This window comes from Ptychodera flava, chromosome 18 (genome assembly GCF_041260155.1).
Source record: "Ptychodera flava strain L36383 chromosome 18, AS_Pfla_20210202, whole genome shotgun sequence".
Lineage (NCBI taxonomy): Eukaryota > Metazoa > Hemichordata > Enteropneusta > Ptychoderidae > Ptychodera > Ptychodera flava.
The window spans coordinates 4076109-4089664 of NC_091945.1; the positions used below are offsets into that span (position 1 = coordinate 4076109).

At 39.6% G+C, this 13556-nt stretch overlaps 2 protein-coding genes across 2 annotated transcripts in view; both read left to right on the plus strand.

Annotated features, from left to right (window-relative positions):
- The window catches only part of LOC139116693 (uncharacterized), a 559130-nt gene that overhangs the window by 535429 nt on the left and 10145 nt on the right, over positions 1-13556 (plus strand). The gene's annotated exons all lie outside the window — the stretch shown is intronic.
- On the plus strand, positions 1498-10330 carry LOC139117889 (uncharacterized). The gene is made up of 6 exons (XM_070681122.1): positions 1498-1528; positions 4240-4251; positions 5296-5522; positions 6345-7269; positions 7560-9553; positions 9982-10330. The coding sequence occupies exons 1-6, from the start codon at positions 1498-1500 to the stop codon at positions 10192-10194; spliced, it is 3402 nt and encodes a 1133-aa protein (XP_070537223.1). The 3' UTR covers positions 10195-10330.

The window sequence follows — 13556 nt, forward strand, 5'->3', positions numbered from 1 at the left end:
TCAGCGCATTATCTTTGTATTCCACTAGTGACTTGATTGACATTATTTTCTTCCCTACCTACCTTTCCAGAGGTATGTAATTTATCACACTTAACAAAAATATCATATATGAAAGAATACAAAAGTATCTTCATTCGACTCCATGATCCCCTCTCGTGTCTCCTCCCAAGGGTATTCCATGGTCCTCCTCATCAATATCCTTTCCTCGTCCTTATTGCTCCTCAAAAAGTCACGACTCTCATCTCATTTGTCGTTATGTGTTGGCGGCAAGTTAGCATCCCTAACCTTTCAAATAAATGAAAGCTTTCTAAAGTTAGGGCGACATTTTTTATTTTTGTGTTTCTCATCTCCCGACCGACCGTAAATTTCTGCTCCGACATGAAAAAAAAAAAAAAAATATGCGCCGCCTCTGAGGCGATCATCCTGGCAAGTAGCAACGGCACCACCATCGAACATTGAACTGAAACAAGTACACGTTTTTCTGTACTTACAAATTGTAGAGACTGAATGGATAGAACATTGAACTGAAACAAATACAGATTTTTTTTGGTACTTGTTTTTTTTATTTCGACCGCCGCCCTGCCCGAGTATTCCTCTGGAGATGAGAAACAAAAAAATAAAAAAGTTACCTATGTTCGGGATGATCCAAAATGTCTTCCAGCAGAATATTCAAAATAGTTTGCCACGCCACTGCCAACAGCGTTCAGATCTCGCGAAGCATGATGAGGGCACAAATCGCACAGCACGACATTGCAAACTTATCTCGCGAGATTCTCTCCCCCCCCCCCCCTCCCCCTCCCTCGGGTAAGCTCTTATTCACTAACTCTAGATTTTACTGAACAAATGAGTTTCCAATGGCGAAAGAGGGGAAAACCAACACATTTTTTAAAGTTCTGTTCAGAGACATTGAAATATGTACAAACGAACGTTGCATTCCCGATTACTTTAACGGATTGAGCTCTTGGTTGATGATTTTCTTGGACCTTAGTTTTGACATTGGCCTGCCTGATCCCTATAACTATTCAGAGGTTAACTGAAAGTCAAAGGGAAGAAAAAAGTAGATTACATTGTTAGACAATCATTTTAATCAGCAATCTTTGACAATATTTTAGGACATGTTAGGTTATTAATAAGAATTAAACGGACGAAAAAACCTGGAATGATACTGTAGTCACGCCGTAATGAACACATTAATTTCCAGAATCAGAATATGAAAGCCATGATTTTAGTTCCATGACGTTTTTATCAAATGGATTCCCAGATATGAAGACTGACATTTCGGTATTAACGTTGAACTTGTATCCACCTTGTAGGTCTGGATATCGCAAATTAAGTGAGAACAGCTTTGCACGTGGACAAAAGAAATAATTGGAAAGGTTATATGACATCATAATTCCACTGGGTATTCGTCAGATGTAGTGAAGTAAATGACATTGAGTTCATTTGTTGTATAGCGTTCACGGTGGCTGATCCTTATTTCTCTCTCATTCTTTGGACATGTTTTCTTTTACTCCGCCGACAATGCAAGGTAAGAACACATAGATCTGTGAAACCGTCTACATCCAAGGCTCATCGTCTGTCGTCAGTTCGTGGTTTAGGTTATCGATGCGAGAAAAGCAAATATTATTAATGTCTTTGATAGCCGTTTCTCGAAAAGCTATGCTCACAGGCGCCATTTTGAAATGTACAACAAGGTAGACATTTTTCGTATACACTGAATTTTTTTTTAAATTTTAATACCAAAATATCAAGCCTTCAAGGAGTAAATCGATGGAATGGGGCAATGCTATCTTTAACGTAAACGATACGCTGTTTATAGGTGTAATTCCGTGGAAATGAAAAACCTAGCATTTAAAAATGGTCTCCATGGTTTCGAAACTGATACAGGTCGTAAATGTAATACACAGCGCACCCCCTAATCATTACTACAAGAAAGTAGCCGCGTTATTACAGAATTGTGTCGTATATAGATGGTTGCTACAATGTGTTCTGTCAAAATATTCAAAATATTCCAAACATTAAAAGGCATAGTGTTGGTAAAATCCTCGGGACATGAAAATGAAGACATCTGGGGTAGCCATGGTGATAAGATATATGAAAAGGTCATTAGAAGCATTACGTAATATTCCTCGTTGGGATGGCCGTGTTCAATAGTGTGCTGTACGTATTCTAAATGACAATTAAATTTTTTGTCTGAACACAAAAAGTATTTTCGAGATAGCGGTGCAATCGTAGGAACGGGACGGTGATACACGACATAAAATATGCACAGAACAAATAATGTAATTGCTCATTATGTTGCATAGTTGTAACGCTAGTCTGGTCAGCAGTTCAATTGTAAAAAATTATGTCGACTTAATGATGGCGCGTTTCTTGTATGTCGGCTATACCACAATCCCTCCATACCGTGACTACACTGCCCTGGGCCGTGAATTCTGAGCCATAGCGTAAATTACTTGATGACGCAAGTGGTTTGTGCAAATAGACATACACGTGAATGAATTTAACGAATAATCTCGAGGTACAAAATTATAATTGCTTCGAGATGAATATCTGACGCAAGCTGGTGATATTAGTTTAAATTTTGCCGACATATAGTATTCTAAATTCAGGTCAATCAAACATATTTTGGAAATTTTAACTATCATGTGACCAAATGGTAGGCCTATAGCATTCACAAAATTTATTTTTTTTATCAAATGATATATCATGAAGTTATGATTCATGGTATCAACAGCGATATGAATACATATCCATAATGTTTGATATAGTAAGCAATAGTTATCATACTATGGCTGCAAACGCTAGTTTCTGATATTGAGTAGGATTTCATTCATGTATTGAGAAGAGGCGCCTCCCGTTTCCATGGTTACGTTAAGAGCGTGTAATCTTCCATTATCGAAATCCTGTTTACGTCTCTGACGTTTCAACGTTATCAGAGTGAGAAAACCGAGAATGTTTTCAATGATATGAAATTATTCCCGTGACCCGGACACATGAACACATTAACGACTCTGCTATTCTATTAGCAGTGAAATGATAATTCCTTACTAAGAAATCTAGTGACGTCAAGATCTCTGAAAGCTTGGTCAGTTGGTTTCACTCCCGGCTTGCCTACAGTACTACAAAACGTGCATCTGTTGTTTTAGAAATTGGAGTTGAAATTCGGAATTTTCGATAGTTCAGTATCATCTGTGTACTGTACATGCGCTGTACACAACAGTTCAGTGTTCGGCTTCTACAATAATATTAAAATTTATTCAGGCTGACAACACGTCCCCTGCTTGTCAGCAACTGTAACATCGTTATCAGTAACGCAAATATGCTGTCGTTGGCTCGAATTTCTTTATGAAATCATCAAAATACATTTTCTGTTTACGAGAACCACGTAATTTTCCATCCGCAGAAAATTTACCCTTTTGAACACTTGATAAATTTGTTTTGATTTCTACTCGATACACACTGTACTTCATTTGTGAGTAAAATCTGCTTCAACACGATACTTGTGATTTGTCTTTGGCGTGAATTTGACATTAATATCACTTCTGCTGGGTGGAGGGACTGTGCTTCTGTTTTGTCTTGACACCGCCAAGGTGTCAGTTCTCCTACAAGGTCAAGTGTAATTCATTTCAAAGTGACGGACAGCATTCGGATCGGACCTCACTAATGACAGTGTCAAGGGAAGGGAAGCGGACAAATTATCCATCTATATTTAGTCTTGAAATCTACTTACGCGATCTTTGCCATGTGATACGACAAGACTCCTCGAGTTTGGACACGGAATTGCTTCAAGTCACATTACATAGATTCTGTTGTGCGGGATTTATCGTATTATCGTGTTATCTACATTGCAATCTGATTTTGTACATTTATTCATAATATCTTTGATAATTTGCATAGATTGTATGAAAAGCACGTTTGTAAAGTTGACTTTGGAAAAAATCAAATGGTTAATTCATAATGTAACAGTCTTTAGCCGCAGCTTAACTTATTAGTGATGTAGAAGCGATCTCTTCGGAATGTTTTTTAACATTGTGCCACAAAATTCTCTCATTTTCTACTTTTAATTGGTGAAAAATGATGATATCTCCATTTTTGATCATTCTTTACGACATGAAAAGCTGTGTGAATATTAACATGTAAGCGATTGACCACAAGTCTGAAAGTTCACCAATCGAGTGACGTGATTGTCTCTCTGTGATTTCAACTCACAATATTTCTCTTTCATTCATGTTTCAGTACAAAGAGACGGTAAGAGGATTTGGCAGAAGACGAAATCTGGAACAATTATTGTTTTTCATTTCATCGTGTACATACTATCTTTCCTAACTCATCTCAACGTGTTGCCGCACATCTACAACTTTTGTAAATATTTCTTCAAACCGAGAAAAATTGTGGGCGGCCATTTTACTTACAACAATCACGTGACCTACCAGCCTTCTTACAGGGAGAAGATTGTTCTGTACTTCAGCAGCGGTAAGTTTCCCGGAGTTATTTAAGTTTGTCACTTTTATGATCAAAATACCGAAATGTGGCACGACTTGATGTTTCTAACAGTAAAGCACATTTAACGCAGACTTTCAAAAAATTGCAATCACAGTAGTTCTATGCAAGTGTATAGATAAAGGATTTTACAGAGAAATTGCACACTCTCCATACTGCTTATACGTGCAGTCCCGTACGCGTGTACACACACATAGACACAGACAGAGATACATAGACACGATATTCTAAGTATTTGTGACTGTAATAATATTAGAAAAGAAGTGACTTTTGGATGCGTTGCTATAAAGGCCTCTCTTGTTATGTTTAATTAATTCAAATTATTAATTGAAGTAAGTAAAAGTAAGCTAAATGTACTAAATTTAATACGATTGGTTTTGAACTGTGAGGACTGATGTGCTGAAAGCTGAGATAATTCAGTAGATCACGAATCACTGTCGGTACTGAGAAACTTCGAATTGCGAGTTACCATTGTGATAAAACCGCCATGTCGCGTTGTCGTCGATTGAAATATCGTTAATCTTGGCGATAATATCAAGTTATCAATTAACATCCATCAGTGATACAAATGTTCCATCAAATAACTAATACTCGGCAGAACGATAATCGATTTTTCAGCATACATACCGCCATGGTCACGCCTTACACTGAGTGATGGCGTGAATATTATCATCAAAGTATTGTTCTATGCTGCTTTGCTTAGGACTAAGGAATCGTGCGACTTCACTTTCGCGTTGTTTTGTTATTCATTCCTCTAACAACTTCTTAATCTCCTCCGGCTTGTCTTTTCAGATGAAGGAAACAGATGGAAATTACTGTCATGGGTTCGATCGATGGTGCCACATCGACAGGTCAAAGATTTCACCAAATCTTGGTCCGATGGCATTACATTGTGCGCCCTCATCAACGAGATTATTGAAGGGTCGTGTCCGCGATACGACTTGCTGAATCCGAACCACAGGGTCAACAACTGTCGTCTAGGTCTGAGGTTGGCCCAGAAAAAACTTGGACTCCAAGAAGTAAGTCCCTTATCCACGTGAATCATCGAGCGATAGATCTATCAATTGCTGTTGTTCTGAATTTCTTTGTGTTTGCATGGTTCTCATTGGTCTGTAGCCCTGCGTACGATGTGTGTTCCCGGCGTTTATATAACGGCCTCCCACCACAGGGAGGCTGTATAACGCCGGGAACTCACAGCATAGTACGCAGGACTATGGTTCACATCGGTCTGTACCTTCAACCCCTTCAGACACTTTAACTAAAGTTTTAGGCAAAACACTCAGTCTATACAGTGACATTTATGTTCAGTATTTAGAATGACGTTGGCCGACTCGATTAGAAGGCCTCTGATCAAAACAATAATTTTATAAGTCTAGAAGTGTTCCATTTGCTTGTACTACACACGCGACTCCACCTAGAAAATGGAACCGATTGCTACATACCAACACCTCTGCCACCTGTGTGCAACCAACCATCGGATTTATACCGAGAGCCAGGATTCCTCAGTTGTCTGGAGTCAAAACTCATGACAGTTACTTTGTCAGTCAAGCCAATCTTGAAGTACAACTTTGTCAGTCAAGCCAATCTTGAAGTACAAATCACTCTGCGGAACCGCAAAGAGCACTAGCGAGTACACCCTAATTAACCCTACCCACCCACCCCACACTCTCCCCCCCCCCTCTCTCTCTCTCTCTCTCTCTCTCTCTCCTCTCTCTCTCTCTCTCTCTCTCTCTCTCTCTCTCTCTCTATGTATAACTTACGACGTCAGCGCTATACCATACCATAGGACTCAAGTCTGAATGCTAATATCACTATTTTTTGTATATTATATTCAAATCTAGCCTATGACACCGGAACAAATGGCTGACGCTCGACTTATCCAAGAAGACAAAATGTATTCGTATATTTTGTCTCTGAAGTGTGCAAGCCAGATACCACAGGAACTTCCGAGTGATAAAGAAACGGTCGTCGCCAATGTCGGGAAAGTGGATTACAAAGAGAAGTGTACGGCAGCGGGCAGCGGGCTGCACGTCGCCGTTGTTGGTCACAGAGCCAAGTTTGATATCATGACCCAATGTAACCAACTACAGGACTTGACAGTTAGAGTGGTCGGCCCAAACGATGAAGATGAAAAGGTTAAAATTGTCAATGAGAGGGCTGGAAGAGGCTGTCTTCGAGACCCCGCAACAGTTTTGACAAGAACCCGGGAGCCAAGAGTGTCCCAACCGGATAAGATTGTATTAGATTATCAGTGCATCAAAGATGGACAGTTTCAAGTAAGCTATATTCCGCTGAATACAGGACCTCACGTCATCAGCATTATATGGGACCGTGAACATATCCGTAACAGTCCGTTCCAAGTGAACGTCGCAAGTAAAGAAGAAGCGCCAAGAGAGAAGAAAACTGTCTCGTTCGAGGATGAACAGCCGCTGCTCGACAACCACAGTGCGACAAAAGTTCGACGGCAGTCCCTGCTCCGACAGCACAACCTAACAATCAGCGAAAGCAGCTGCGATTTAGAGTCCCTAAGTCCGCAGAGTAGCCTGGACAGAAATGACTACTCAAACATAAGACGCTACACACCGTTTTCTGCTAAATTCGGACGAGCAGATTCTTTCAGTAGCAGCAACAGAACTTCACTGGTGAGTCGACCCAGCAGCGAACGACACAGCAGTGGGATTCGAACTCGAAGGAAAGTTATTCGTCGGATTATCTCCTCGTCCCAGGGAAGCACGGAACTGAACATTGCCAGTTCCTGGTCGACAAGTACATCAGTTGACAGTCTGGATGGCAGAGATTCGAGAAAAACCGGCATGCTTGAAACCATCGACAGAGCGAAAAAAGCTAATAAAACTTCAGTAACAAATGTTTTAGAAAATTACGCAGACAGAACCGCTCTTTCAATTATTCACAGGGCCCTGAAAGAAAAACCTCATCTGCATTTTCAAAGTGCAAAATCCAAAACAGAGAATTGCATTGAGAGCAAACGACAGAAGCCCGTGAGATCAAAGTCAAAAGAAGAACTCACGAACGAAGCTTCTGAGAAACTTTTGCAGAAAAAATTACAGCAGTACAAAATGGCGTCTGTGGAAAAACACCACAACAGTGTGCTGACGATAGTTTCGATAACCCAGTACCGCTGTCCCCGACCGACGATGAAGACGAGCCAGTTACGAACATACTATTGCGCAGGAAGATGGAACAATACGGTTCTGCGCAGGATGATGTACTGCAAGGAGGACGAAGAAATGATGCGAGAGAATTATCGGTCGAAGAAGTGGCCGACAAATTGTTTCAGCAGAAACTGATTGAGTACGAAACTGTAGCCGAGGCAGAGATATTGAAAAGTAAGGGCAAAGGACATAGAGTAAAGCCAGTTCCGACAAGTCTTGTTCTTGATAGCAATAAGACATCAAATACAAATATTCCTAGTCCATCGGAGAAGAGTTTGAGGTCGCCATTAACAAAAATGAAAAGCTTTGGCAAGATATTTGATACCGAAGAAGAACACCCAATTGAAGACTTGAAAATCGGAGATTTGACGATACGAACAGTTTGTGAAGACGCGGAAAGAACAGAATCGAATATCGAAGACGACGAAGAGAAAAGGCAAGGTTGGTCAGTACCACTTACACCGATACGAGAATCAAGCCAAGAGATGGTATTCCCGCCTCCTACAGAAGGTGCCAAGGCACTTTCCCTCCCAGTGTCTCAGTTACCGGACAGTCGTAGAACAAACGTAGAGGGCGTACGTGAGTCTGCTCAAAGCCGAGAAGGTGAGACTGCACCACTGCTCCAAGCCGCAGGCATTTCTCAAGCTGATACGGAGCAAAGGAGATATTTGGACCAAACTATACCTTCCGAAATAGTAGAACCAAATCAAGACAGCGTAACGCGTCTAAAAGATTCATCAATTCGTCTCGAAGACACCAACCAAGAAGTAGATTCTGGTTACCATAGTGACCAGATCATAAATATTGTTGGCTTCACCACGCTGGAGAAAACCGCCAAGCCTGCCTCGTCAAAGTCTGGTGGTGACGGTGCTCAACGTAGCAGTTTATCTAAAACTATCATCACTCGTACAGCAAAACACGATAAGGAAACCCAATGCAGTGCCCAGCAAATCAAAGCCGAGACAGGATGGAGAAGCAGAAAGTCCAGTAAAGCCGTTTCCAAGGTGACAAAATGCCTCCAAACTGATCTCGATATCGACGACTTTCAACAAAAACACAGTGACGTAGAGATCGGCGAGGAAGGCAGGAAAAACGGGCAAGCCGGACAAGCTCCTAAGCGGTCACCGAAAGATCGAAAGAAACCCATGAGACAATCGACTTTCGATAGCGGCTTCTCGGATGAGAACGGCCTTGCAGCAAACGGCAACGCCTGTCAGAACGTAAGTAACCCTGGAAACGGTAAGCTAAAAACCAAGAATAATTTTGACGACTTAGACAGTTTCTTCAGTATGACAAATTACAACGAAGAAATGGCACTGGCTTACATGACAAAGATGTTGGAAAGCAGCCTTAAAAGTGGAGTAGGGGCCAGGAGTGAGGATAATGATGACTATTCGCCAACTGATTCTGAAATGAGCATGCGTGGTACAAAATCAGCGAAGTCGCCAAAGCTGTCGGACACTGGATTCCTATTCAACGCTAGACAAACAGGTAGCCAGTACAACAGCTACGAAATCGACTGTCCTACCTCCGTCACATTTGAAGGCAAACCCTCTTGCGATGCAAACACGCTAGAGGAAACAAGTCGAGGTCCTCTTCCAGGCCCCGAGACTAAAGACAGCGTTGAATTAATCGATCGCTTTTTGACAGAAAGGGGATTTACAAATAAGTACGACGAATGGACGGAGCTCTTCGCGTCTCTTGACGCAGAAAACAGCCATGATTCGCTATCTCTTGAAGAAGGGCCAAGGAACTCCAACAGCATTTCTGACGCTCTCGAGCTGAATAATGAAGATACAACCCCGAAATCATCCATGTGTAAGGCCTTTGGTGTTGGGCTTACCAGTGGATACGTTGGAACGAAAAATAATTTCCAGGTAGGTCTAGCAGCCAAAGGAAGCTATCTCAAAAATAATTTTGTGGGTGGGTGGGGGAGAGGGTAGGGCCCAGGTTATTAAAAGTCACCAAAAATATATTTTTTGAAAACGAAATCTAAACATGACTACCCTCGCTGGCAATTGCTCTTGTTTTCTCAACCTGTGCGAATATCATAACCGAAAAGCTATGATTCGTCGGCACACGACAGACCCGGATGTCGGGCCTGATCCAGGGATTCGACAGATCCACCTGTCTTTGCGCCTATCATATCCTGATGTATATATTTAACTTACTGTAAGCTTATTTCCTTTTCTTTTCAAGGAGATCAAATTTACACTTCCATTAAGTGCAAAGCCCAATGTAAAATAGATCTTGTAAAAATTTCTGCAATATTATATTTTAAGTCGTTTGAAATTGTTATTTGCAGGTAAATACAGAGAGGGCTGGCAACGGTTCGCTGACTGTCGGCGTTGTTGGACCTCAATCGAATAGCGTGACAGAAACGACAGTTGTGTACACCGGCGATGACATGTACGAAGTCGACTATGAAGTGTCAAGACCTGGCTGTTACGTCATCACTGTCAAGTGGGCAGATATGAATATCCCGTCAAGTCCGTTCATTTCGTATGTCACCTACTAGGTATCACGAGGGCGCCATCTACGACCGCTGCAACTCGCTATCGCACCATAAGCGTCCCTGGAGACATTTTCGCCATTTCGTGACGCACATTACATCTCAGAAACTGCTTCCCAATACTCATTCATTCAATCATCAAATAAAGTTGTAATTGAATTGAATTGAATTGAATCATCCATCCATTCTTCACTTATTAATACAAATATTTGTATGATAAAGTTCTTTTGAAAAACACAAAGCGATAATTAAGGAAAACAATCACATATGAGAATAAACAGAAGGGAGTAAAAATCATATCATGAGATATAGAAAAGCTGGAAACTGAGCTTTTTACTGAAAGATGTGATTATGAAAGCTTGTACTTGCTGAAACAGGTGAATTGACACGGTGTCCAAAGGAGGTATGCACATATATGCAATGTGTAATGCATAAGTGTATAATGTCCAGCGTAAGGTTTGATAGACAAGTTCGAACATTACCGATATGTAGTTTTATATTAGTAGGCCTATACATGCATACATTGTATACTTGAATACTGGGCCTTTTAATGTACGTGTTTTAGACAAAGGCAGGAGATTCTGTAGTTACCACGCATAAGTGCTATCCATTTACAATTCTAATAAAAATGTCTTCGGACATAAATTCTAAGTACAAATAATCTTCATGATATCTATCGGAAGACGTGCAGTATTTAGGACCTTAACCGCACCTTGACTTTATATTGAATGTTAAAAAGGTCACACTTAGGTTATATTTGTTTACCTATATACAGATTGATAGTTTTGAAACGTTGAAAGAACGTAAGTAAGGTTCTGTATCATGACAAAGAGAACGAATTCTGACTGTTTTGTTAACTTGACAATGTGGAAAATGTACAAGCTTCACCTTGTTGTGCTCCGATGCATAGATTGGATCACAGGTAAAATTAGTTGAAAAGCAAATTTTTCCGGTATAGAGTACTTATTTATCCTTGTTTGTATCAAACTTGAACCCCACGGGTGACGTCATTTTATCACTATCAAACCTTAAACCGGGCTCAGTTCTTTTGTCGTGAGCTTCTTACTCAAATATGTACACATCTTGATATTTTTATCAAAATGTATTTTTTTGGAAAACTAGCATGTAGCTATACTTGATCAAACATTTAGCTGATATATATTTAAGCTCGAATATCTTTGATATAAACTTTGGTAACTGACTAGTATAAATCACCATGGCACGGTGTTCGTGATAGCACGTTTTGTGTATATGTTGATTACTCATCCATTCTGTGTCTTGTATCATATATTTTGTATTTTAGTATTTCATGAAAGTGGTTTATACTGATTGCTAACGTTGATTAATGTAAATAATATCGTACATAATTATTTGCAAATTTCTAGCTAAATAATGCTTATCTCTTTTAAGAACATCTAGGCTTTTTTTGATATCGTAATTCACTGACTATACTCACCTGTAGCCATGTTTACAATATGATGTCGGGCACTTCAAAAACGTCACGATCTTGTCTCAGCAAATGATATTTGCCCTTGTGTTTGTTATTTACAGTACTTATACTTTTTGAGTGTACAGTAATATTTGTATTTCAGGGCTTTTTTAAAAACTTGTTTAATCGGACCATGTATGTATATTAGTTTCAGTTTATTTTGGATTTTATCAGCCCTGATGGGAAACTAAAACATAACTTTTACATGATAACACAGAAGATAACCCGTGATCGGACACTAAACTTGTCTAATCCGAATCCAATCCGAATCTGGGTCTAATTTAATCGGAATTTGATGGATTTGAAACCTAAGGGTAAATACTATCCTCATAATTTAAGTGTTTACAAATTACAATAGTGTAGCTCCAGAACGTAGCTTCTTTCGGCCTTGTATTTTGTATGTTTGAAAATTCAGTATTTCAAAGAATGCAGTGATTATAAAGATATATAAAGAACTATTAATGTATAGTACAGTATCACCCCAACCACATCCCTTGCAAACTTCGTCCGGCTTTGACTTGTTGTTTATATCAGCTGTTGATATATTTACTTTTTACAAGTTGTTAGCCTCCGTGTTCTTCAGCTCTGTGCTGTTTCATCGAAACCTCGGTGAAAAATTTTAACTTTCATGAACACATCGTCCACTCCAATAAATATCATAATGCATTAGAATTTAGATGAGGTTAGATTAAACACCAGCTGTGGTGACGGATTCATAATATTTACACCGAATTGTATAGCATGTGGAACAAATTTACAATGATTCTGGATGACTACAATCTCAATGAATGAAAGAACACACCTTTCTTGAAAGGGAATGACAAAAATGACGATTGTCACATTAGAAAAATCTCAAGCCTTACATATATAATTCGAGCCATTGAAACGGAAAAGATATAGCATTTCAGTGATTTTAAATTTCTAGTGTGATTAAATGGTGCATTGAGAAGTACATGACAACGTTCTATGACGTTTGAACACAATGTTAAACACCTTGATTTCTGAAGACTGTACAAATCTGTACTAAAAATACACATTTTGATATTCTGCATAATTCTCATAGACACCTGGAGACAACCACTCTAGCCGATAGAGTGACACCTGGCGACGATCATTTCAGCCAATGGAATCATATATTCTTTAAAAGGGAAAACAAGTGACAGCGGTAATGATCTTTCCATTAAAAAATAAATGACAGTTAAGTTGGTTTGGAATTTCTGTGATTCTCAATAATTAAAGAAATTCATATATAAAACATCAGATAGTTGTCAATGATTGCCGACTGGCATGGACCATTTTACACCCGTAATATTTCAATTTATTGAGGATTGAGAACGAGGCTATGGTAACATCCATGTACTTTGACCAACACCCAGCGGTTACAGGTTGATGTGGGAAAAGAACCATGATATTGGTCAATGATTTCTGTTACAGTCCAATCTTGGTACAGTGGTCGCTTGTGGCACCAAGAGAAAGTGACCACTATATGAATGTGACCTTTCTATAAAGTGTGATTGGGGCATTTTTTTCAGTGTAAATGGGTGAATTTAGAACATTTATGATGAAATTGTATATCATAAATCTGTGAAAATTATAATATATGCATTCAATTTGAAACAATTGTGATGCTGAAATATAATCAGTAAAAGTAGACTCATTTCTCGTTTTCAATCAAATCATTTTATGAAAGATGTCATGTGAAGTCAGAGATGCTAACCATTATTCACAGGGTTTGTACCAAATTTGGAGCAATTCCATGTTGCCACTGACCTCATAAGAGGGGTGACTGTTCTGTAGTGGGCTTTTAACATGTCAAATGTTACAAGACTCACACATGGTGACCACTGTGTTAGGGTGACCCACTGGACAGGTTTGACTG